Source organism: Bos taurus, chromosome 1 (assembly GCF_002263795.3).
Source record: "Bos taurus isolate L1 Dominette 01449 registration number 42190680 breed Hereford chromosome 1, ARS-UCD2.0, whole genome shotgun sequence".
NCBI lineage: Eukaryota > Metazoa > Chordata > Mammalia > Artiodactyla > Bovidae > Bos > Bos taurus.
The window spans coordinates 70,193,458-70,218,862 of NC_037328.1; the positions used below are offsets into that span (position 1 = coordinate 70,193,458).

General features: G+C 39.2%; 1 protein-coding gene across 5 annotated transcripts in view; it reads left to right on the top strand.

The window, feature by feature from the left end:
• IQCG (IQ motif containing G) overlaps nucleotides 1-25,405 on the top strand; it is a 53,849-nt gene that overhangs the window by 21,167 nt on the left and 7,277 nt on the right. For all 5 annotated transcript variants that reach the window (XM_005201425.5, XM_010801191.4, XM_010801190.4 and 2 more), the window contains 4 exon segments: nucleotides 672-800; nucleotides 8,994-9,075; nucleotides 16,641-16,802; nucleotides 19,210-19,284. In XM_005201425.5, the coding sequence (XP_005201482.1) occupies nucleotides 672-800; nucleotides 8,994-9,075; nucleotides 16,641-16,802; nucleotides 19,210-19,284 (448 nt within the window).

A 25,405-nucleotide genomic window follows, 5' to 3' on the forward strand; every position in this document is an offset into this window, starting at 1 on the left:
CCCTCACCCTTCCCCCAAATATTTCTTCTGAATTTGTTGTTTATTGTTCTCTTGTATATGTTGTGATACTTTTATTAGGTATGTAAGTATTTTATTTAAACGATACATATAGATGGCTCAGATAGTAAAGAGTCTGCCTGCAATGCGAGAGACCTGGGTTTGATCCCTGGGTCAGGAAGATCCCCTGGAGAAGGAAATGGCAGCCCACTCCAGTATTCTTGCCTGGAGAATCCCATGGCCAGAGGAACCTGCTGGGCTACAGTCTGTGGGGTCACAAAGAGTCGGACATGACTGAGTGACTAACTTTGACTTTCACGTTCATAGTTTTACATGTTCTTAAATGTTGTATACACAACATCATGCTGTACATTCCAGGTCCGTTAGTCCTCAGTATGTAAACTTTTTCTGGTTAAGGAGTTTCTCTTTTTTGCTAAGAGTTGTTTGTTTTTAAATGATGTGATGATCATTTGGCTTTTTTCTCCTTTTGTCCTCATTAATGTGATGATTTCCATTAGTAGATTTTCTAATACTAAACTATTTCTGCCTTCCAAGAATAATTCAAATTTAGTTATGATGGTCCTTCTGGGTCTTAACTTGTGTGATTTCTGTAGCCCTTTGTGAATGTGGGGAAATATATCTTACTGATTCATCTTTTTTGTTTCTCCTTGCAGGCAATTTTTGAGTGATGTAATTACAGAAACTTTGGAGGAGTTGCAAGAAGAAGGCACTTTCACCAATCTCCTGAAAGCTTTGGGCAAAGAGAGGGAAAGCAAAATGCATTTCTATGATACCATTGCCAGGTGAGAGTAAGTTTAGGTTTATTTGCTTTGTTGCCTTAAAAAAAAGATAAAAAATAAAGTGTTATAAAACTCTTACTGGAAGTCTTAGATTTCTAAAGTAAATCAAGTTTTTGCTTTTAAGGGGAGATAACTAGAAGTCAGAAAGTTGGGTTCTATTCAGAGTTCTGCTGGAACAATAGCTCAGTTTCTGGGCTTCGGTTATCTGTATCTATAATATGTATAGTACAATGTATGTACTACACAGATGGGTAGTGCATAATCTATGGTTTGTTTTGGCAATGACAATCTCAAGATTCTAGTTAGCAGGATTTCTCTAGATGCTACTTAATGATAAGGTTTTTTTGTTGTTGTTATTGTTGTTGCTATAGACTGAATGTTTGTGCTCCTCTAACCTCAATTTTTGGAATCCTAACCTCCAGAGTGATGGTTTTAGGAGATTGGATGTCTTTGGTCAGTGAGTAGGTCTTAAGGATGGAGCCCTCATCAATGGGATTAGTGCCCTTATAAACAAGACCCAGGAGAGCTGCCTTCCTCTTCTGTCATGTAGATACAAATGAAAATTGGCAATTGTGAACCAGGTGACAGGTTCTCACCAGACACTGAATTGGATGGCACCCGGATCTTGGACTTAATAGCCTCCAGAACTGTGAGCAATGAATTTCTCTGTTTATAAGCCTTCCAATCTATGATATTTTTATTATAGCAGCTCAAGCTAAGATAGGTATTATTTTTTTTATTGTATTGTTCTGTTATTTTATTTTAAACCTAAATAAAGAGATTGCTGGAGATAAGCAGAATTCTGTTTCTAAGGACAACATAAAATAGTTAAATTCTCATTCAGACAATACTGAGTTTGAATTCTGCTCTGCCATTTACCACTTGTGTGACTATGACAAGTGTGTGAGTCTGTATCTTCTTAGAGATAGATGCCAAGATGAGATTATTAATGTAAAGATTTTTATCAGGGAAACCCTTAAGTGAGAGAAAATGGGGAGGGAGGCTTTGGACTCAATGCTAGACTCACCCTAAGTGAAGGAGAGGGAAGGTTGGGTGGATGAGACCACCCTGCAATCTAAGGATGATTTGGCAAGGTCAGCAGGGAGTCCGTGAGCCAAAGTCAAACATCAGAAAAGTCCAGAGTCTCCTAGGAAGGGATGGCCTTATCCCTGCCACCCTCAAAACTTGGCTGGGAGCAGTCTGTGGGAAGGGTGGCCCCAGAGCACACACAGTGGAGGGATTCAGAGTCGAGAGCTTGGACCCTTATTTGCTCACATTGCCTGTACTTGGAGGTCTGTGGGGCACATTCTCAGATCCTCTGCAGCAAGTCACCTCAACTCTCTATGTGCGTTTTCCTCATCTGTAAAACAGGAGTGATGACAGGGATTATGTCCTTATATTTTAAGAGGTGCTCAGAATAGAAAAGATTCTTCTTTTTCCTCTTCCTGTTCATCCTCTTCTTAGCTTGTTCTCAGCAGCAGCAATTTTAGATACAACACTGATAAGCCAGAAAATCCTCTTCCAGTTTACTAAAATCACAATCTTTTTTAAAAATTAGGTTATTTTTTTATTGAAGGATAATTGCTGTTTTCTGTCAAACCTCAACATGAATCAGCCATACGTATACACATATCCCCTCCCTTTTGAAACTCCCTCCCATCTCCCTCCCCATCCCACCCCTCTAGGTTGATACAGAGCCCCTGTTTGAGTTTCCTGAGCCATACAGCAAATTCCCAGCTGTCTATTTTACATATGGTTATGTAAGTTTCCGTATTACTCTTTCCATACATCTCACCCTCTCCTCCCCTCTCCCCATGTCCCTAAGTCTATTCTCTATGTCTGTTTCTCCATTGTTGCCCTGTAAATAAATTCTTCAGTACCATTTTTCTAGATTCTGTATATATGCATTAGAAAATGGTATTTATCTTTCTCTTTCTGGTTCACTTCACTCTGCATATGAGTTCTAGGTTCATCCACCTCATTAGAACTGACTCAAATGTGTTCCTTCTTATGGCTGAGTAAATTCCATTGTGTACATGTACCACAACTTCTTTATCCATTCATCTGTCAATGGACATCTAGGTTGCTTTCATGTTCTAGCAATTGTAAATAGTGCTGCAATGAACAATGGGATACATGTGTCTCTTTCAATTTTGGTTTCCTCAGGGTATATGCCTAGGAGTAGGATTGCTGGGTCATATGGTGGTTTTATTTGTAGTTATTTAAGGAATCTCCATGCCATCTTCCATAGTGGCTGTATTAATTTACATTCCCACACGCTCTCCAGCATTTATTGTTTGTAGACTTTTTGATGAAGGCCATTCTGACTGGTATGAGGTGATATCTTATTGTAGCTTTGGTTTGTATTTCTCTAATAATGAATGCTGGAGAAGATTCTTGCGAGTCCCTTGGACTGCAAGGAGATCCAACCAGTCCATCCTAAGGAGACCAGTCCTGGGTATTCATTGGAAGGACTGATGCTGAGGCTGAAACTCCAATACTTTGGCCACCTCATGCAAAGAGTTGACTCATTGGAAAAGACCCTGATGCTGGGAGGGATTGGGGGCAGGAGGAGAAGGGGATGACAGAGGATGAGATGGCTGGATAGCATCACCGACTTGATGCACATGAGTTTGGGTGAACTCCAGGAGTTGGTGATGGACAGTGAGGCCTGGCATGCTGCGATTCATGGGGTCGCAAAGAGTCAGACATGACTGAATGACTGAACTGAATAAAGAATGATGTTGAGTATCTTTTCATGTGTTTGTTAGCCATCTGTATATCTTCTTTGGAGAAATGTCTGTTTAGGTCTTTTTCCCACTTTTTGATTGGGTGGTTTGTTTTTCTGGTATTGAGTTGTATGAGCTGCTTGTGTATTTTGGAAGTTAATCCTTTGTCAGTTGTTTCATTTGCTATTATTTTCTCCCATTCTGAGGGTTGTCTTTTCACCTTGCTTATAGCTTCCTTTGCTGTGCAAAAACTTTTAAGTTTAATCGGGTCCCATTTGTTTACTTTTGTTTTTATTTCCATTACTCTAGGAGATGGGTCATAGAGGATCTTGCTTTGGTTTATGTCATCAAGTGTTCTGCCTATGTTTTCCTCTAAGAGTTTTAGGGAGAAGGCAGTGGCAACCCACTCCAATACTCTTGCCTGGAAAATCCCATGGACGGAGGAGCCTGGTAGGCTGCAGTCCATGGGGTCGCTAAGAGTCGGGTATGACTGAGCGACTTCACTTTCACTTTTCACTTTCATGCATTGGAGAAGGAAATGGCAACCCACTCCAGTGTTCTTGCCTAGAGAATCCCAGGGACAGGGGAGCCTGGTAGGCTGCCATCTTTGGGGTCGCACAGAGTCGTACGCTACTGAAGTGACTTAGCAGCAGTAGCAGTAGCAAGAGTTTTATAGTTTCTGGTCTTACATTTAGGTCCTTAATCCATTTTGAGTTTATCTTTGTGTATGTTGTTAGGAAGTGTTCTAATTTCATTCTTTTACATGTAGCTGGCCAGTTTTCCCAGCACCATTTATTGAAGAGGCTGTCTTTGCCCCATGGTATATTCTTGCCTCTTTTGTCAAAAATAAGGTACCCATAGGTGCATGGGTTTATTTCTGGGCTTTCTATCTTGTTGCATTGGTCTATATTTCTGTTTTTGTGCCAGTACCATACTGTCTTGATGTCTGTAGCTTTGTATCTGAAGTCAGGAAGGTTGATTCCTCCACCTCCATTCTTCTTTCTCAAGACTGCTTTGGCTATTCGGGTTCTTCTGTGTTCCCACATGAATTGTGAAATTTTTTGTTCTAATTACGTGAAAAATGCCATTGATAATTTGATAGGGATAGTATTGAATCTGTAGATTGCGTTTGGCAATATAGTCATTTTTACAATATTGATTCTCCCTACCCAGGAACATGGAATATCTCTCCATCTGTTTATGTCATCTTTGATTTCTTTCATTTGTGTCATAATATTCTGTGTACAGTTCTTTTGTCTCCTTAGGTAGGTTTATTCCTAGATATTTACTTCTTTTTGTTGCAATGGTGAATGGGATTGATTCCTTAATTTCTCTTTCTATATAGAATTGCAAATGATTTCTGTGTATTGATTTTGTATCCTGCAACTTTTCCAAATTCACTGATTAGCTCTAGTAATTTTCTGATACTATCTTTAGGGTTTTCTATGTACAGTATCATATCATCTGCAAACAGTAAGAGCTTTACTTCTTCTTTTCCAATCTGGATTCTTTTTTTTCTTTTTCTTCTCTGATTGCTTGCATTTCCAGAACTATGTTGAATAATAGTGGTGAAAGTGTACAGCTTTGTATTGTTCCTGATCTTAGGGAGAATGCTTTTAGTTTTTCACCATTGAGGATAATGTTTGCTGTAGGCTTATTATTTGTGGCCTTTACTATGTTGAGGTAGGTTCCTTCTGTGTCCATTTTTTGAAGACTTTTAATCATAAATAGGTGCTTAATTTTGTCAAAGGCTTTTTCTGCATCTATTGAGATTGTCATATAATTTTTATCTTTCAATTTGTTAATATAGTGTATCACATTGATTGATTTGAGTATATTGAAGAATCCTTGCATCCCTGGAGTAAACCCAGCTTGATCATGGTGTATGAGCTTTTTGATGTGTTGTTGAATTCTGTTTGCTAAAATTTTGTTGAGAATTTTTGCATTTATGTTCATCAGTGATATTGGCCTGTAGTTTTCTTTTTTTGGTTTATCTTTGTCTGGTTTGGGTATCAGAGTGATGGTGGCCTCATAGAATGAGTTTGGAAGTGTTCCTTCCTCTGCAATTTTTTGAAAGACTTTTAGAAGGATAGGCATTATCTCTTCTCTAAGTTTGATAGATTTCGCCTGTGAAGCATCTGGTCCTGGGCTTTTGTTTTTTGGGAGATTTTTGATCACAGCTTCAATTTCATTGCTTGTAATTGGGTTGTTCATAATTTCATTTCTTCCTGGTTCAGTCTTGGCAGACTGAACTTTTCTAAGAATCTGTCCATTTCTTCCAGGTTACCCATTTTATTGCCATATAGTTGTTCATTCCAGTCTCTTATAATCCTTTGTATTTCTGCATTGTCTGATGTAACCTCTCCTTTTTCATTTCTAATTTTGTTGATTTGATTCTTCCTTTTTTTCTTGATGAGTCTGGCTAAAGGTTTGTCAATTTTGTTTATCTTCTGAAAGAACCAGCTTTTAGTTTTACTAATCTTTACTATTGTTTCTTTCTTTTTATTTCTGCTCGGGTGTTTATGATTTATTTCTTTCTACTAATTTAGGTTTTTTTCTTCTTTTTCCAGTTGTTTTAAGTGTACAGTTAGGTTGTCTATTCAATGTTTTTCTTGTTTCTTGAGGTAGGATTGTATTGCTATAAACTTCCCTCTTAGAACTGCTTTTGCTGCATCCCATAGGTTTTGATTTGTCGTGTTTTAATTATCATTTGTTTCTAGAAGTTTTTTGATTTCTTCAGTAACCTGTTGATTATTTAGAAGTTTGTTGTTTAGTCTCCATGTTTTTGTGTGTCTTACACTTTTTTTCTTGTAATTGGTATCTAGTCTTATAGCATTGTGGTTGGAAAGGATGCTTGATATGATTTCAATTTTCTTAAATTTGCTGAGGTTTGATTTGTGACCCAAGATGTGGTCTACCCTGGAGAATGTTCCATGTGCACTTGAGAAGAAGGTGTATTCTTCTGCATTTGGATGGAATGTCCTGAAGATATCAATAAGATCCATCTCATCTAATGTATCATTTAAGGCTTGTGTTTCCCCATTCATTTTGTTTTGATGATCTGTCCATTGGTGTGAGTGGGGTGTTAAAATTTCCTACTTATTATTGTGTTACTGTCAGTTTCTCCTTTTATGTCTGTTAGTGTTTGTCTTATGTATTGAGGTGCTCCTATGTTGGGTGCATAGATAGTTACAATTGTTATGTCTTTCTCTTGGATCGATCCCTTGATCATTATGTAGTGTCCTTCCCTATCTCTTGTAATCTTCTTTATTTTAAGGTCTATTTTGTCTGATATGAGGATTGCTACTTCAGCTTTCTTTTGCTTCCCATTTGCATGAAATACACTTTTTCCATCCTCTCACTTTCAGGCTATATGTGTCTTGAGGTCTGAAGTGGGTTTCTTATAGATAGCATATATATGGGTCTTGTTTTTGTATCCATTCAGCCAGTCTGTGTCTTTTGGTTGGAGTGTTTAACCCATTTACATTTAAGGTAATTATTGATATATATGTTCCTATTGCCATTTTATAATTTTTTGGGGTTGATTTTGTAGATCTTTTTTCTTCTGTTGTATTTCTTGATTACATAAGTCCCTTTAACATTTGTTGTAAAGCTGGTTTGATGGTACTGAATTCTCTTAACTTTGCTTGTTGGAAAAGCTTTTTATTTCTCCATCAATTTTGAATGAGATCTTTGCCAGGCACAGTAATCTTGGTTGTAGATTTTTCCCTTTCAGTACTTTAAATATATCCTAAAATTCCCTTCTGGCCTGCAGAGTTTCTGCTGAAAGATCAGCTGTTAAGCATATGGGGTTTCCCTTGTATGTTACGTCTTGCTTCTCCCTTGCTGCTTTTAATGTTCTTTGTGTTTAGTCTTTGTTAGTTTGATTAGTATGTGTCTTGGCTTGTTTCTCCTTCGGTTTATCTGTATGGGACTCTTTGTGCCTCTTGGACTTGATTGACTATTTCCTTTTCAATGTTGGGGAAATTTTCAACTATAATGTCTTCAAAAATTTTCTCATACCTTTTCTTTTTCTTTTCTTCTTCTAGGACCCCTATAATTTGAATGTTGGTGCATTTGATGTAGTCCCAGAGGTCTCTGAGACTGTCCTCAGCTGTTTTCATTCTTTTTACTTTATTCTGCTCTTCAGAAGTTATTTCCACCATTTTATCTTCCAGCTCACTGATTCATTCTTCTGCTTCAGATATTCTGCTATTGATTCATTTTAGAGTATTTTAAATTTCAGTAATTGTGTTGTTTGTCTCTGTATATTTATTCTGTAATTCTTTCCAGTCTTTGTTAATTGATTCTTGCATTTTCTCCATTTTGTTTTCAAGGTTTTTGATAATCTTTACTATCATTATTCTGAATTCTTTTTCAGGTACTTTGCCTATTTCCTCTTCATTTATTTGGATTTCTGTGTTTCTAGTTTGTTTCTTCATTTGTGCAGTATTTCTCTGCCTTTTCATTTTTTTTTTTTCTAGGTTATTGTGTTTGAGGTCTCCTTTCCCCAGGCTTCTAGGAAAGTTGAATTCTTTCCTTGAAGAAGGTTGAATTCTTTCTTCCTTTTGGTTTCTGCCTCCTAAGGTTGGTTCAGTGGTTTGTGTGAGCTTCTTGTAGGGTGAGAGTTGTGCTGAGGTTTTGTTTGTTTGTTTGTTTTTCCTCTGATGGGCAAGGCTGAGTGAGGTGGTAATCCTGTCTGCTGATTATTGGGTTTGTTTTTGTTTTGTTTGTCATTTAGATGAGGCATCCTGCACAGGGTGCTACTGGTGGTTGGGTGACGCCGGGTCTTTAATTCAAGTGGTTTCCTTTTTGTGAGTTCTCACTATTTCATACTCTCTAGGGTTAGTTCTCTGGTAGACTGGGGTCTTGGAGTCACTGCTCCCACTCTAAAGACTCAGGGCTTGATCACTTGACAAATCCTCCCTCCTGAGGCCATCATGGAACGTGGGGTTCTTCCCTGCTTCGAGGCTCTGAGCCAGAACCTTGTGGGGGTATGGACAGCAGCCTCTGGACTGACCAGCCCCTCAGCCCACTCCAGCACCTTCTGGTGTTAAGAAAGGTGTCTCTGGGTCCTGTCACCCCTGTGCACTGAAGCCAATCTATTGACACTGGAAGGAGGCGAGAAACTTGAATTGGAAGCTTCAGCAATCAGCATTTGAGAAACTTCTCTCCACTTTAGCACCATCTCCAGAACGCAGAGCTGAGAGACCGTGCAAACCGCAGCATGGTGAGAGAGCAAAGTGAGAGCAAAATCACAGTCTTTTTAAAAATATTATTGAAATTTTGCTCCATGGACCAGTACCATTAGCATCACCTGGGACCTTGGCACAGTTGCAAATTCCACTGAATGAATTAGAATCTGGGACAGAGCCCAGGAATCTGTTCTTTAGCCTCCAGGTGAACCTGTGTACACTGAATTTTGAGAAGCACTTCTCTAAATATAAATTATCCTTATTTTCTCTAGGGAGGAAAATGGAAGAAAGAAGATAAAATCTCTTCAAAAACAGTTGCTTAATGTCAAAAAAGAAAGGCAAGCTGAAGTACAGGTAAGAATTATCTGGACAACACCAAAAGTTACTGGGTTGATAACAGCTAAGTAGAAGTCATCTTTTTCAAGCAAAAAAAGAAGTTATGTATAAGAAATTGTTGTTTTCCCTGAGTTGCCTTTAATATTTATATTAAAAATAAAAGGATAGCAGATATTTGGTGGAATGCACAAACATGTCCAGAATCGAACTTTGAGAGACTCTAACACTCTGGAGATCTTAGTCTGTTCTTACCCCTCCCAACCAATCCAACCATATCACCCACTCCTTCCTTCTAGGAGACCTTGTCTCAGGCAGTCTCTTGTATGCCAAGGTTCCAGATGGGAGATTATGGTCCTAGGTAGTACCTTAAGCACATCACATACTCCTTACAAGGCTTCTCTGGTGGCCCAGATGGTAAAGAATCTGCCTGCAATGCGGGAGACCTGGTTTCAGTCCCTGGGTTGGGAAGATCCCCTGGAGGAGGGCATGGCAACCCACTCTAGTATTCTTGCCTGGAGAATCCCCATGGACAGAGGAGCCTGGTGGGCTACAGTCCATGGGGTCACACAGGGTCGGACACAACTTAGTGACTAAGCACAACACAAATACTCCTTATACCTAATGGTTAGTGTTAATAATGTCATTTGTATTATATTTCAACTACAGAGTGGATTTATTGAGCTTTTCTGGTCATTAGGGCCTTACTTTATGTCTAATTTACCTGTATAAGGAAATGCATCCCAAGTTTTAAGCAAGTACTTACAAAACTGTGTTTGGGCAGTTACAAATTAGTACCATGACTATTAGAATTAAGAAAGTTACTAAGTATGGCCTGATATATCAGCTTTTCATTGCCTGGCTATTTGGACAAGCTTATACTTCAGATATAGGAATCTTCCTTATCTCCTACAAAGAAGTTAGAAGAATATTAGGAAAATATATTTGGAAGAATTGTCTAAAGAAGGTCACTAGCCTTTCTTCTGAGATATTTATTATCTTTAGGTCTTCTGACTTGCTTAGCATCCTCTCTTATCTTCTATTATCAGTTTTAAAGTACCTTTGTTATTTATTTTTACTTCAATATCCCTATTAACCCTGTGTTTATAGCTTACGCTCTTTGAAAACCATTTTTGCACCACCGTCGCCTCAAAAGCTTTATAAAAACTGGTGTACACTTAGGCTTTCTCTGTAATGAATAGAATTTTTCAGAAGTTTCTTAACTTTTTTTTCCCCTCAAAAACTCTACCATTATTATAAGTTCTTCTTGTATTCCTTGAGTATTAAAAAAAAAAGATATTTATATTAATGTCCTTTTAAGACTCAAACCAAATAGTATCAAAAGAGACCTCAGCTTTGGGCTCTGCCAATCAAGTCCCCTACACTACTATCACAACCCCCTTTTTTCTCTTTTCTTTACATTATATTGTTGATAATATAATTTTTCCAACAAGTAACACTTGCTTGTGAAACTTACCTTCTTGGATTTCAGTCTCAGCTGTTACATTCAGGCTCAGTAAAACTAAAGTAGAATATCACTCAGATATTTTGATCATCAGAAAAGGAGTGAAACCAGGACTAGAAGACTGAAGGCAAACCTTGAACAAAAAACAACTGGCAAGATGAAATCAAGTAAAATCACTAGAGTTACTGAAGAACCAGTGGTCAAGTCAAGGTTGGAAAACAGGAAGTACATGCATACGGGAGACCTATGGGTCAGAAACTGATGCCAGCAATTAAGGTGGCAGGCTTGAGTGTGTGAAAGTATGTGTGGAGATCACTGGAATGTGAGGGAATAATTGAGTTGTGAAGCTTCCTACTGGAAGTGAAGAGGAACTTAAGAGTCTCTTGATAGAGGTGAAAGAGGAGAGTGAAAAAGTTGGCTTAAAACTCAACATTCAAAAAACAAAGATCATGACATCCAGTCCCATCACCTCATGGCAAATAGATGTGGAAAAATTGGAAACAGTATCAGATTTCATTTTCTTGGCCTCCAAAATTAATGTGGACAGTGACTGCAGCTACGAAATTAAAAGATGCTTGCTCCTTGGAGGAAAATCTATGACAAACCTAGACAATGTATTAAAAAAAGCAGGGACATTACTTTGCCAACAAAGGTCTGTATAGTCAAAGCTATGGTTTTTCCAGTAGTCATGTATGGATGTGACAGTTGGACCATAAAGAAGGCTGAGCGCTGAAGAATTGATGCTTTTAAACTGTGGTGTTGGAGAACTCTTGAGAGTCCCTTGGACAGCAAGGAGATCAAACCAGTCAATCCTAAAGGAGTCAATCCTGAATATTCATTGGACAGACTGATGCTGAAGCCCAAGCTTTAATACTTTGACTACCTGATGTGACGAGCCGACTCCTTGGGAAAAAGCCCTGTTGCTAAGAAAGATTCAGGGCAAGAGGTGAAAGGGGCGACAGAGGATGAGATGGTTGGATGGCATCACTGACTCAATGGACATGAGTTTGAGCAAACTCGGGAGATAGTGAAGGGCAGAGAAGCCTGGTGTGCTATAGTTCATGGGATCAGAAAGAGTTGGACACGACTTAGCAACGGAATAACAACAACAACCTCTAATGAAACCGTTGAAGACAGTTAAGTCTTTGTAATTCTCAACTTACAAGATTTTTCTAGCCAGAATCAGGACTTTAGTTTCACTTTGCTTCTTCTTAAAGTCAGTATGCTATGCTATGCTAAGTCACTTCAGTCGTGTCCGACTCTGTGCGACCTCATAGATGGCAGCCCACCAGGCTCCCCTATCCCTGGGATTCTCCAGGCAAGAACACTGGAGTGGGCTGCCATTTCCTTCTCCAATGCATGAAAGTGAAAAGTGAAAGTGAAGTTGCTCAGTCATGTCCGACTCTTAGCAACCCCATGGATTGCAGCCTAATAGGCTCCTCCGTCCATGGGATTTTCCAAGCAAGAGTACTGGAGAGGGGTGCCATTGCCTTCTCCGAGAGTCAGTATAGTTCAGTTCAGTTGCTCAGTCATGTCAGACTCTTTGCGACACCATGGACTGCAGCTCACCAGGCCTCCCTGTCCATCACCAACTCCCAGAGTTTACTCAAACTCATGTCCATTGAGTCAGTGAAACCATTAAACCATCTCATCCTCTGTTGTCCCCTTCTTCTCCTGCATTCAATCTTTCCCAGCCTCAGGGTTTTTTCAAATGAGTCAGTTCTTCGCATCAGGTGGCCAAAGTATTGGGAGTGTCACCTTCAGCATCAGTCCTTCCAATGAATATTCAGGACTGATTTCCTTTAGGATGGATCGGTTGGATCTCCTAGCTGTCCAAGGGACTCCCAAGAGTCTTCTCCAACACCACAGTTCAAAAACATCAATTCTTCCACTCTCAGCTTTCTTTATAGTCCAACTCTCACAGCCATACATGACTACTGGAAAAACCATAGCTTTGACTAGATGGACCTTTCTTGGCAAAGTAATGTCTCTACTTTTTAATATGCTGTCTAGGGTGGTCATAGCTTTTCTTCCAAGGAGCAATCATCTTTTAATTTCATAGCTACAGTCACCATCTGCAGTGATTTTGGAGCCCCCCAAAATAAAGTCTGTCACTGTTTCCATTGTTTCCCCATCTATTTACCATGAACTGATGGGACCAGATACCATGATCTTACTTTTCTGAAAGTTGAGTTTTAAGCCAGTTTTTTCACTCTCGTCTTTCACTTTCATCACAAGGCTTTTTAGTTCTTCTTCGCTTTCTGCCTTAAGGGTGGTATTATCTGCATATCTGAGGTTATTGATATTTCTCCTGGAAATCTTGATTCCAGCTTGTGCTTCATCCAGCCCAGTGTTTGTCATGATGTACCCTGCATATAAGTTAAATAAGCAGGGTGACAATATACAGCCTTGACGTACTCCTTTTCCTATTTGGAACCAGTCTGTTGTTCCATGTCCAGTTCTAACTGTTCCTTCCTGACATACGTACAGATTTCTCAGGAGGCAGGTCAGGTGGTCTGGTATTCCCCTCTCTTTCAGAATTTTCCAGTTTGTTGTGATCCACACAGTCAAAGGCTTTGGCATAATCAATAAAGCAGAAATAGATATTTTTCTGAAATTCGCTTGCTTTGTTGATGATCCAATGGATGTTGGCAATTTGATCTCTGGTTCCTCTGCCTTTTCTTAATCCAGCTTGAACATCTGGATGTTGACAGTTCACTTGCTGTTAAAGCCTGGCTTGTAGAATTTTGAGCATTACTTTACTAGCGTGTGAGATGAGTGCAATTGTGCAGTAGTTTGAACATTCTTTGGCATTGCCTCTCTTTGGGATTAGAATGAAAACTGACTTTTCCAGTCCTGTGGCCACTGCTGAGTTTTCCAAATTTGCTGGCATATTGAGTGCAGCACTTTGACAGCATCATCTTTCAGGATTTAAATAGCTCAACTGGAATTCCATCACCTCCACTAGCTTTGTTCGTAGTGAGGCCCACTTGACTTCACATTCCAGGATGCCTGGTTCTAGGTGAGTGATCACACCATCGTGATTATCTGGGTTGTGAAGATCTTTTTTGTACAGTTCTTCTATGTATTCTTGCCACCTCTTCTTCTGCTTCTGTTAGGTCCATACCATTTCTGTCCTTTATTGAGCCCATCCTTGCATGAAATGTTCCCTTGGTATCTCTAATTTTCTTGAAGAGATCTCTAGTCTTTCCCATTCTATTATTTTCCTCTATTTCTTTGTATTGATCACTGAGGAAGGCTTTCTTATCTCGCCTTGCTATTCTTTAGAACTCTGCATTCAAATGGGTATATCTTTGCTTTTCTCTTGTGCCTTTCACCTCTTCTTTTCACAGCTATTTGTAAGGCCTCCTCAGACAGACGTTTTGCCTTTTTGCATTTCTTTTTCTTGGGAATGGTCTTAATCCCTGTCTCGTGCACAATGTCACGAACCTCCATCCATAGTTCTTCAGGTACTCTGTCTTTCAGATCTAATCCCTTGAATCTATTTCTCATTTCCACTGTGTAATCATAAGGGAGTTGATTTAGGTCTAGTGGTTTTTCCCTACTTTCTTCAATTTAAGTCTGAATTTGGCAATAAGGAGTTCATGGTCTGAGCCACAGTCAGCTCCTGGTCTTGTTTTTGCTGACTGTATAGAGCTTCTCCATCTTTAGCTGAAAAGAATATAATCAATCTGATTTCGGTGTTGACCACCTGGTGATGTCCATGTGTAGAGTCTTCTCTTGTGTTGTTGGAAGAAGGTGTTTGCTATGACCAGTGCGTTCTCTTGGCAAAACTTTATTAGATTTTGCCCTACTTCATTCTGTACTCCTAGGCCAAATTTGCCTGTTCTTCCAGGTACTTCTTGACTTCCTGCTTTTGCATTCCAGTCCCTCATAATGAAAAAGACATCTTTTTTGGGTGTTAGTTCTAGAAGATCTTGTTGATCTTCATAGAAGACCGATGAACTTCAGCTTCTTCAGCATTACTGGTCAAGGCATCAACTTGGATTAATGTGATATTGAATGGTTTGCCTTGGAAACGAACAGAGATCGTTCTGTTGTTTTTGAGATTGCATCCAAGTACTGCATTTCGGACTCTTTTTTTTTTTTTTAATATGATGGCTACTCCATTTCTTCTAAGGAATTGTTGCCCACAGTAGTAGATGTAATGGTCATCTGAGTTAAGTTCACCCGTTCCAGTCTTAGTTCGCTGATTCCTAAAATGTCGATGTTTACTCTTGCCATCTTGTGTTTGAACACTTCCAATTTGCCTTGATTCATGGACCTAGCATTCCTGGTTTCCTATGCAATATTGCTCTTTGCAGCACTGGACTTTACTTTCATCACCAGTCACAGCCACAACTGGATATTGTTTTTGCTTTGGCTCCATCCCTTCATTCTTTCTGGAGTTATTTCTCCACTGATCTCCAGTAGCATATTGGGCACCTACCAACCTGGGGAGTTCATCATTCATTATCCTATCTTTTCGCATTTTCGTACTGTTCATGGGGCTCTCAAGGCAAGAATACTGAAGTGGTTTGCCATTCCCTTTTCCAGTAGACTGCATTTTGTCAGAACTCTCCACCATGACCCATCCATCCGGGTGGCCCTTCATGGCATGTCTCATAGTGTCATTGAGTTAGACAAGGCTGTGGTCCATGTGATCAGATTGGTTAGTTTTCTGTGATTGTGGTTTTCAGTCTTTCTGCCCTCTGATGGAGAAGGATAAGAGGCTTATGAAAGCTTCCTGATGGAAGAGACTGACTGAGGCGGAGTCAATATAGTGTTCTAATAATCATCAGAGTTTCAAATTCTTCTAGCTTATGGAAGATATATTTCTATATCTATCTATGTATCTATCTATCTATATTTTCAGTTGTCCAGCACTAAAAATTTAAGGAAAATGAGAATTCCTAGGCTCAGTGGGGAAATAACTCCTTCTTGGAATCCTGTTCTGAAAGTATCTTTCTAGTACTATATATCTTAGTGGCAGCTCCAGCATTGGAAAACAGTATGGAAATCCCTCAAAAAATTAAGAACTACCATATGATTCTGCTATTCTACTTCTGGGTATTTATCCAAAGAACATGAAGACACTAATTCAGAAAGGTGTATGTAGCCCTGTGTTCATTGCAGCATTGTTCAGAACAGCCACAATAAGGAAACAACCTATATTCACATTGACAGATAAATGGATAAAGAAGGTGTGGTACATGTTTACAACAGTGTATAGACAATGGATACTTCCTAGCCATACAAAGATGGAATCTTGCTATTTTTGACAATATGGATGGACATTGAGATTATCATGCAAAGTGAAATAAGTCAGACAAAGAAAGATAAATACTGTATAATTTCACTCATATGTGGAATCTAAAACAAGCAAACAAAAATAGATGAACAAACCAAACCAAAACAAACATGTAGAACAGAGTAGTCGGTCCCAGAAGGGGAAAGGGTTGGGGGTAAGAAACGGGTAAAGCAGGGGTGTCAACTATATGGTGACAGATGGAAACTAAATTTTCGGTGTTGAGCACATTGTAATGTATACAGAAGTTGAAATATCAATATAATGTTGCACACATGAAGCTGATGTAATTTTATAAACCAATGTTAATGCAATTAAAAAAAGAAGAGAAGTTGCCAAGCACTTTGTAACCTGGGAAGAATTTTCAAACACATTGTCAATTAATCCTTATAATTACTTGCTAAGATATTTCAGGCAGGGTGGATATTAATGTTTCTATTGTAAAGAAGGTGAGACTTGGAGAGTTTAACTGATGTGTCCTAATTCACACAATTGGCGGGGCTTGGGTGGGAAGTTAGGTCTTTTGATCATTTAGTCCAGTGCTCTTTCCACTAAAATGAAATAGTAATGGGAAATCTGTGTGGATACAGGATACCCAAATAATGTGCCTAGGGAAGAATCCCACAGTCTTAGAACTGCTTTTCATTTTCATTTATACTATCCATGATTATTGGGTAAATTTCTCCTAGTGTGATAGCAGAAAAACAGATCCAGTTCCCTGTTGATATGTAAGTACAAAAGCTTAAGCTGCTGACTGAGCTGAATGGAGGTAGAATGCATTTTAATTTAGAAATCTGGTCTTAACCTCTACAGAATCGGAATGAATATATTGCTCACCTCAAGGACCAGTTGCAAGAGATGAAGGCAAAAACCAATATGGAGAATCGCTATATGAAGAGAAACACAGAACTGCAGATTTCCCAGACCCAGAAAAAATGTAGCAAAACAGAAGAGCTCTTGCTGGAAGAGATTGAGGTGATCACTGTTAATTAGGAATGAATCTAATGACTGGCTTTCAAACTGTCACTCCCGATATTTCAGCCGACAAAGGAGGTGCGAGAGGGAGACTTCTCTGATCTTTGTTCTCTCTCTCCAGCAACCCTAACATTTGAGGTTAAAGACAAAAAAAGGATGAAGACTTGCTTTTTTACAAGCAGAGATTCTGATGGGGTATAGCTTACATCTCCTAATTTTTTGTAAGGACTTTGAAATTGGTTGTACTTTCTTCTCTTGGTCACTTTATCCTTAGTTTATGAAGCCGCCTGCCATTTCTTCTGGTAATTACAGGGAGAGGGCAAAACAAGATACTCAGTAACTGTAGGTTTTTGCTGCTACTTTTCTTACCCAACCAATATTTTTCATCCTGCCATTCAGTTCAGTTCACTTCAGTTCAGTCACTCAGTCATGTCTGACTCTTTGCGACCCCATGAATCACAGCACGCCAGGCCTCCCTGTCCATCACCAACTCCCGGAGTTCACTGAGACTCACGTCCATCGAGTCAGTGATGCCATCCAGCCATCTCATCCTCTGTCGTCCCCTTCTCCTCCTGCCCCCAATCCCTCCCAGCATCAGAGTCTTTTCCAATGAGTCAACTCTTCGCATGAGGTGGCCAAAGTACTGGAGTTTCAGCTTTAGCATCATTCCTTCCAAAGAAATCCCAGGGCTGATCTCCTTCAGAATGGACTGCTTGGATCTTCTTGCAGTCCAAGGGACTCTCAAGAGTCCTCCAACACCACAGTTCAAAAACATCAATTCTTCGGCACTCAGCTTTCTTCACAGTCCAACTCTCACATCCATACATGACCACTGGAAAAACCATAGCCTTGACTAGACGGACCTTTGTTGGCAAAGTAATGTCTCTGCTTTTCAATATGCTATCCAGGTTGGTCATAACTTTCCTTCCCAGGAGTAAGCGTCTTTTAATTTCATGGCTGCAGTCACTATCTGCAGTGATTTTAGAGCCCAAAAAAATAAGGTCTGACACTGTTTCCACTGTTTCCCCATCTATTTCCCATGAAGTGATGGGACCGGATGCCATGATCTTCGTTTTCTGAATGTTGAGCTTTAAGCCAGCTTTTTCACTCTCCACTTTCACTTTCATCAAGAGGCTTTTGAGTTCCTCTTCACTTTCTGCCATAAGGGTGGTGTCATCTGCATATCTGAGGTTATTGATATCTCTCCCGGCAATCTTGATTCCAGCTTGTGCTTCTTCCAGCCCAGCCTTTCTCATGACGTACTCTGCCTATAAGTTAAATCAGCAGGGTGACAATATACAGCCTTGATGTACTCCTTTTCCTCTTTGGAACCAGTCTGTTGTTCCATGTCCAGTTCTAACTGTTGCTTCCTGACCTGCATACAGGTTTCTTAAGAGGCAGGTCAGGTGGTCTAGTAGTCCCATCTTTTGAAGAATTTTCCACAAATCCCGCCATTAAGAAATACAAAATTTAGAAAGCTGAACTCCATGCACACCTAAATTTATATTAATAGAAATGAAAAGTCACAGTGAAAAGTATCAGTAGAAAAAAATAAGGGTAGACCCTCATTTTAGAGGAAAAAGGCTATTTTCCCCCCTGCATGGAACTCATTCAGTTCATTCAGAGCAGTGTTTAAGAAATTTTGCCCTTAAGTCATAGAAATAATCTACTTCAAATAACATATATTTACATTAAGAAAACTCAAAACTTATTTCCAGATTTCTTTAAATCATACCCTCTCTTAGAGACATTTAATTTAATTAAATTTTTAAAATCTCTTTATATACTCAGTACCAAACTTGTCATATTGTACTAAGAACTACAAATTTTCATTTCCACATTACAGATAAATAGTAACATGTTGTATACTTCCTGGAAACTTTTTCTAAAAATAATCATTTGGGGAGGAGGCTAAATGGCTAAAAGAACAAGATGCTGGCGAGAAGGAGCAAACATTAGTCAAGCATGTCATCTGCATGCAGTAGGGGGACTCCGTTCTTTGAGTCCCTGCTTATCGGAAAGCTTATTTCCCAAGTGTGGCTTAAGACTGTGACAGCAAACACTTTTTTGCACTCTGGAATGTCCTTTTGTAGGCCTGAGAACCTTGTGCCCTTGAAGCACTGTTTCTCTCTTTAAATGGACAGCACTTTCCAGGCAACAGGATTATGGCCCTCTTGCTCTGGGCTGTTGCCTGTGCCTAACACAGTGCCCGACATGACTCAGATGTGTTGTGAACATGAACTGAATTCAGGGAAATGGCACTGCTGCTCTGGAGGAATACCGTGGAGTTCTTAGGATCCCAGCTGGTAGAGAAAACTTGTCCTGCTGTTACAGCTACACCCTTAATCTTGAGAACTCACTTGCAGCCCTGTTGGGAAGAATTCTGATGTTGGTTTGTTATTCACAGAAGCTACGGCTGAAAACTGAAGAAGAGAACCGGATTCATGCCGAGATCGAACTGTTCCTTAGAAAGGAGCAGCAGGTGGGTCCCCAAACCTTTCTTATCCTCTGAAGTGTTTGTTTCCCACTTATAAAATGCCAAGGACAGCAAAACAATTTTTTTTAAGGAAAGAAAAATCGACCCTAATCGTACCAGCCTAATAAAAGAGCTATATAGCCCATGTTTTCTGTATAAGTTATCCATCTGGATAAATGTTTTATAAAGCTGTAATTTGGGTACAGGTAAAATTTTGTCATTTAGTATTATAAAAGGCACTATTTTCTTGTTCTTATATTGCCTCATAGTCATAATTTTAAATTTCCTGATTTTTTTAAAATTATAAAAGTAACATTCTTAGTTGTGTGAAGATTTTTTAAAAATTGCCAGTTGTTTTTTCACCCATTTTTTTCATTTTATCATAGTCTCCTTGTAAAATAATTTTAAATGGTTTTATAATGTTCCACAGAGTAGTTATTCTATAATTTGTTACTCTTTGTTCTGGATATTTAGGTTATTTCCAAAGTTCCGTTACTGTAAATAATGCAGTAATGAAAGGTTGGCCCAAATGACTGTTTTCTTCACCGCAATTATTTGCTAAAAGTAAATCTCAAGCATGAGATTATTATTTGAGAGACTGGTATTTTGTGACTTTTGATAAATATTGCTAGTAGTCTCTGTTTTACACTGACATCAGCAAGGGATACAGGTACTAATTTGAAGGTATCCTCAATGGAACTAACTGCTTTAGATATTTTTTTTAAGTCTGCTAGTTTAATGAGTTGTTTTATTTTGCCTTTTTTTTTTTTTGCTTACTAATGGAATTGACCATTTTTTCCACATATTTATTTACTCACTTTATTTCTTATTGTGTGAATTATGAAATTATTCATATAATTATATAAATTATGTGACTGAAATGGTTTGAATTAGTATTTCCAATACTAGTAACAAAACAAGCTGGATGGAAAGAACCTTTCAAAATATCTCTGTTGGCTGAATAAGGAAAAAAATTTCCAACTTACTCATGATATAGCCTACCTTTGAGAAAGCTGATGAAGTTTTAGTAAATAATTCCAAATTTGTGGTTAAAGAAGATGATTTCTAGATGCTGTCTCACAGGGCTTTACTGAAAAACATCACTAGGCTATTAGAACCTGCACCCCTGCAATTTCAGGATTATGAGTCATGTTACCTACCTCAAATGTGAGATATAGAGCAAGTATTTGATAACAGTCAGATGAGTTGGTGGATAAATGGATGTTGGATGGATAAAGTTAATGTTACCCAGATCTTCAGCCCAATAACATAAGCAATACATAGATACTTTTTAATGAAAAATTTGAAACAGTACAGAAATATATAGATTTTTTAAAGTGAAAGCTCTCTTAATTACTCCCATTTTCAAGTATTTCTTCCATATCTTTTTCTTTTCATGTATGTTCTTGTGTATATACCTAAATGCTTACTTGTTTTTAGTATTTATTTATTTATATTTGTTTTGACATAAATTGGATATGTATATATTTTATATATATATAGTATATATATATCATAGTATATATTTTTTACAGACCCAGTTTTTTAAAAAATTTTCATTGTCTTTAATTTTTTCTAAAGCAGTATACTTGGTGTATAATATGCCAAAGAGGGGATATACCAAGGTTTAGGTAACCATCTTTCTCTCAGTGGACATGCCTTTAAGTGCAGGCTATATGGAAAGGCTATTCATTTTTGTAGATTCCTTATATCCCCTCATATTAGTTTTTAATGGTTTTCGAGTTGGTTCATTTGGATTTTCTAGGTAGAAAATCTTGCTGTTGTCCAGTTGCTAAGTCGTACCTGACTCTGCAACCCCCTGGACTGCAGCACGCCAGAGTTTCTTTCCTGCCCTTCACCATCTCCCTGAGTTTGCTCAAACTCATATCCTTTGAGTCAATGATGCCATCCAACCATCTCATCCTCTGTCACCCGCTTCTCCTATTGACGGTAAATAATAGCAGTTTCCTATTTCCCCTCTCATTATTTATACATCTGTTTCCATTTTGTGGCTTATTGTATACATAGAATGGCAAGTGTAATGTTTAGTAGTATTACTAAAGTAATGCTGTGGCACTGTTTCTCTACTGTTGGTTTTAATGGTGTTTCAGTCAGTATTACACATGAATTCATTCATGGTCATGACGAGTTTCTCATGTGAAAGTTAGGGTTCCTTGGGAGAAAGTAGGACCCTCCAACTTGGAATGGGAATTCCTGGTATGTAATTTACATTCTTGAAACCCCACGTCTCCGTAAGCCTGTCTTGCTGGTGGAAGTCGCCTGCCCTCCTATGTCTGAGGAGATTAGTCTTATTTTCCCTGAAAGCCCTGTGATAATAACTGCATCTGAGGCAGATGCTTTGAAAAGGGATGCTAGCTCTCAAGACCTAGTGCAATCACCCCTTTTGTCCGTGGTTCCATCACTAGAGTCAAATCTCAGAGGGTTCCAGGCTTGTATATAACTCGGATGACTATAACTTAGAAGGACATAACTTACATTCTAAAAGAATTACAAGACTTTACTGATATATATTGGCATAAGCCCTGGAGACAGGTATGAGAATGGATTCTAAGGTTGTTGGGCCAAGGAAGGTAGAATAGAACACTGGATTAGGTCAAGTTCATTGATGTGGACCTGTTTACTAGAGAGTCTGGATTTAATGTGTTAGCTTGTGCAGCTGGAGGTGACTCTTAACAGTTTGCTTGATTGGTTAGCTAAAACCTGGACTCATTTAATGAAGTGGAGATGTCAGTGCTTCTTTGCTATAATGGAGGAGAGAATTCAAAAGACTTAGGGAGATAGGAATACAATGTGAATTTATCATGTGTGGTCTAACACCGACTCAAACACCCACCTCTAACAAGTTTCTGTGAGACACTCCTTCCTAGAAGACAGTTCTTTACTAATGCATCCAGTTCAGTTCAGTTCAGTCACTCAGTCGTGTCTGACTCTCTGTGACCCATGAACTGCAGCATGCCAGGCCTCCCTATCCATCACCAATCCTGGAGTTTACCCAAACTCATTTCCATTGAGTCAGTGATGACATCCAACCATCTCATCCTCTGTCATCCCCTTCTCCTCCTGCCTTCAATCTTTCCCGGCATCAAGGTCTGTTCAAATAAGTCAGCTCTTCGCATCAGGTGGCCAAAGTACTGGAGTTTCAGCTTCACATCAGTCCTTCCTATGAACACCTAGGACTGATCTCCTTTAGGATGGACTGGTTGAATATCCTTGCAGTCCAAGGGACTCTCAAGAGTCTTCTCCACACCACACTTTAAAAGCATCAATTCTTCTGCACTCAGCTTTCTTTATAGTCCAACTCTCACATCCATACATGACTATTGGAAAAACCATAGCCTTGACTAGATGGACCTTTGTTGACAAAGTAATGTCTTTGCTTTCTAATATGCTGTCTAGGTTGGTCATAAAATTTCTTCCAAGGAGTAAGCGTCTTTTAATTTCATGGCTGCAGTCACCATCTGCCATGATTTTGGAGCCCCCCAAAATAAAGTCTGCCACTGTTTCCCCATCTATTTTCCATGAAGTGATGGGACTGGATGTCATGATCTTAGTTTTCTAAATGTTGAGCTTTAAGCTAACTTTTTTACTCTCCTCTTTCACTTTCATCAAGAGGCTTTTTAGTTCTTCTTCTCTTTATGCCAAAAGGGTGGTGTCATCTGCGTATCTGAGGTTATTGATATTTCTTCTGGCAATCTTGATTCCAGCTTGTGCTTCATCCAGCCCAATGTTTCTCATGATGTACTCTGCATATAAGTTAAATAAGCAGGGTGACAATATACAGCCTTGATGTACTCCTTTTCCTATTTGGAACCAGTCTGTTGTTCCATGTCCAGTTCTAACTGTTGCTTCCTGACCTGCATACAGGTTTCTCAAGAGGCAGATCAGGTGGTCTGGTATTCCCATCTCTCAGAACTTTCCAGTTTGTTGTGATCCGCACAGTCAAAAGCTTTGGCATAGTCAATAAAGCAGAAATAGATATTTTTCTGGAACTCTCTTGCTTTTTCAATGATCCAGCGGATGTTGGCCATTTGATCTCTGGTTCCTCTGCCTTTTCTAAAACCAGATTGAACATCTGGAAGTTGATGGTTCACGTATTGCTGAAGCCTGACTTGGAGAGTTTTGAGCATTACTTTATTAGCGTGTGAGATGAATGTAATTGTGTGGTAGTTTGAGCATTCTTTGGCATTGCCTTTCTTTGGAATTGGAATGAAAACTGACCTTTTCCAGTCCTGTGGCCACTGCTGAGTCTTTCAAATTTGCTGGCATATTGAGTGCAGCACTTTCACGGCATCATCTTTCAGGATTTGAAATAGCTCAACTGGAATTCCATCACCTCCGCTAGCTTTGTTCATAGTGATGCTTCCTAAGGCTTTGACTTGACTTTGCATTCCAGGATGCCTGGTTCTAGGTGAGTGATCACACCATCGTAATTATCTGGGTTGTGAAGATCTTTTTTGTACAGTTCTTCTGTGTATTCTTGCCACCCTTCTTAATATCTTCTGCTTCTGTTAGGTCCATACCATTTCTGTCCTTTATTGAGCCCATCTTTGCATGAAATGTTCCCTTGGTATCTCTGATTTTCTTGAAGAGATCTCTAGTCTTTCCCATTCTGTTGTTTTCCTCTTTCTTTGCACTGATCACTGAGGAAGGCTTTCTTATCTCGCCTTGCTATTCTTTAGAACTCTGCATTCAAATGGGTATATTTTTCCTTTTCTCCTTTGCTTTCTGCTTCTCTTGTTTTCAAGGTATTTGTAAGGCCTCCTTAGACAGCCATTTTGCCTTTTTGCATTTCTTTTTCTTGGGGATGGTCTTGATCCCTGTCTCCTGTACAATGTCACGAACCTCATTCCATAGTTCATCAGGCACTCTATCTATCAGATCTAGGCCCTTAAATCTATTTCTCACTTCCACTGTATAATCGTAAGGGGTTTGATTTAGGTCATACCTGAATGGTCTAGTGGTTTTCCCTACTTTATTCAATTTAAGTCTGAATTTGACAATAAGAAGTTCATGATCTGAGCCACAGTCAGCTCCCTGTCTTGTTTTTGCTGACTGTATAGAGCTTCTCCATGTTTGGCTGCAAAGAATATAATCATTCTGATTTCGGTGTTGACCATCTGGTGATGTCCGTATGTAGTCTTCTCTTGTGTTGTTGGAAGAGGGTGTTTGCTATGACCAGTGAGTTCTCTTGGCAAAACTCTATTAGCCTTTGCCCTGCTTCATTCTGTACTCCAAGGCCAAATTTGCCTGTTACTCCAGGTGTTTCTTGACTTCCTACTTTTGCATTCCAGTCCTCTATAATGAAAAGGACATCTTTTTTGGGTGTTAGTTCTAAAAGGTCTTGTAGGTCTTCATAGAACTGTTCAACTTCAGCTTCTTAGTTAGGGGAATACCTGCATCCTTGAAAAGCCCTGTGCTTGCTTTCTTATGTAGGCCAGGTAAGACCACAGGTGATGCCAGTCCTGATTTCAGTGGAGTTGGTAGGATCATGGAGTGCCAGAGGACATGTGGCTGCACTTAACTACAGGGAGGTACTGGGATAAAGCAGTACTTGAGCTATACAGCAGAGAAAAAGTCCAAATCTAGTAGCCAAAAACTTGATTTGAATCACCACAATGAAGAGTCGTGGCCTCTCACCCAGGTTCCAAACCAAGTAAATTCACAGACCCAGAGCCCCTTGATTGAGGGCAGCAGGTCCCCCTGAAGGTGAACTCACTAGCAACTGTTCACTTGTACAAGTAATGCAATTGAATCTTCCTCTAAGCCTTACCCAAGGGACCTACTTGTTAGAGTGACTATGCACTGGAAAAAAGAAAATACCCAGACCTTTTGAGGTTACTGAACATTGGCTCTGAATTGATGCTAATTCCTGGGGATTCAAGACAACACTGTGGACCCTTCTCAAAATGGGTGATTATGATGGTCAGGTCATAGATGGAGACTTAAGTCCGATTACTCTGGGCTCACTTTTCTATGGATCTACCCTATGGTTATTTTCCCCAGTTACTGAACATATGGTTGGAGTAAGACATACTTGGTAACAGAATTTTCACCTTGGCTCCTGATTCATGGAGTGAGGGCCATTATGATAGGAAGGGCCTAAGAG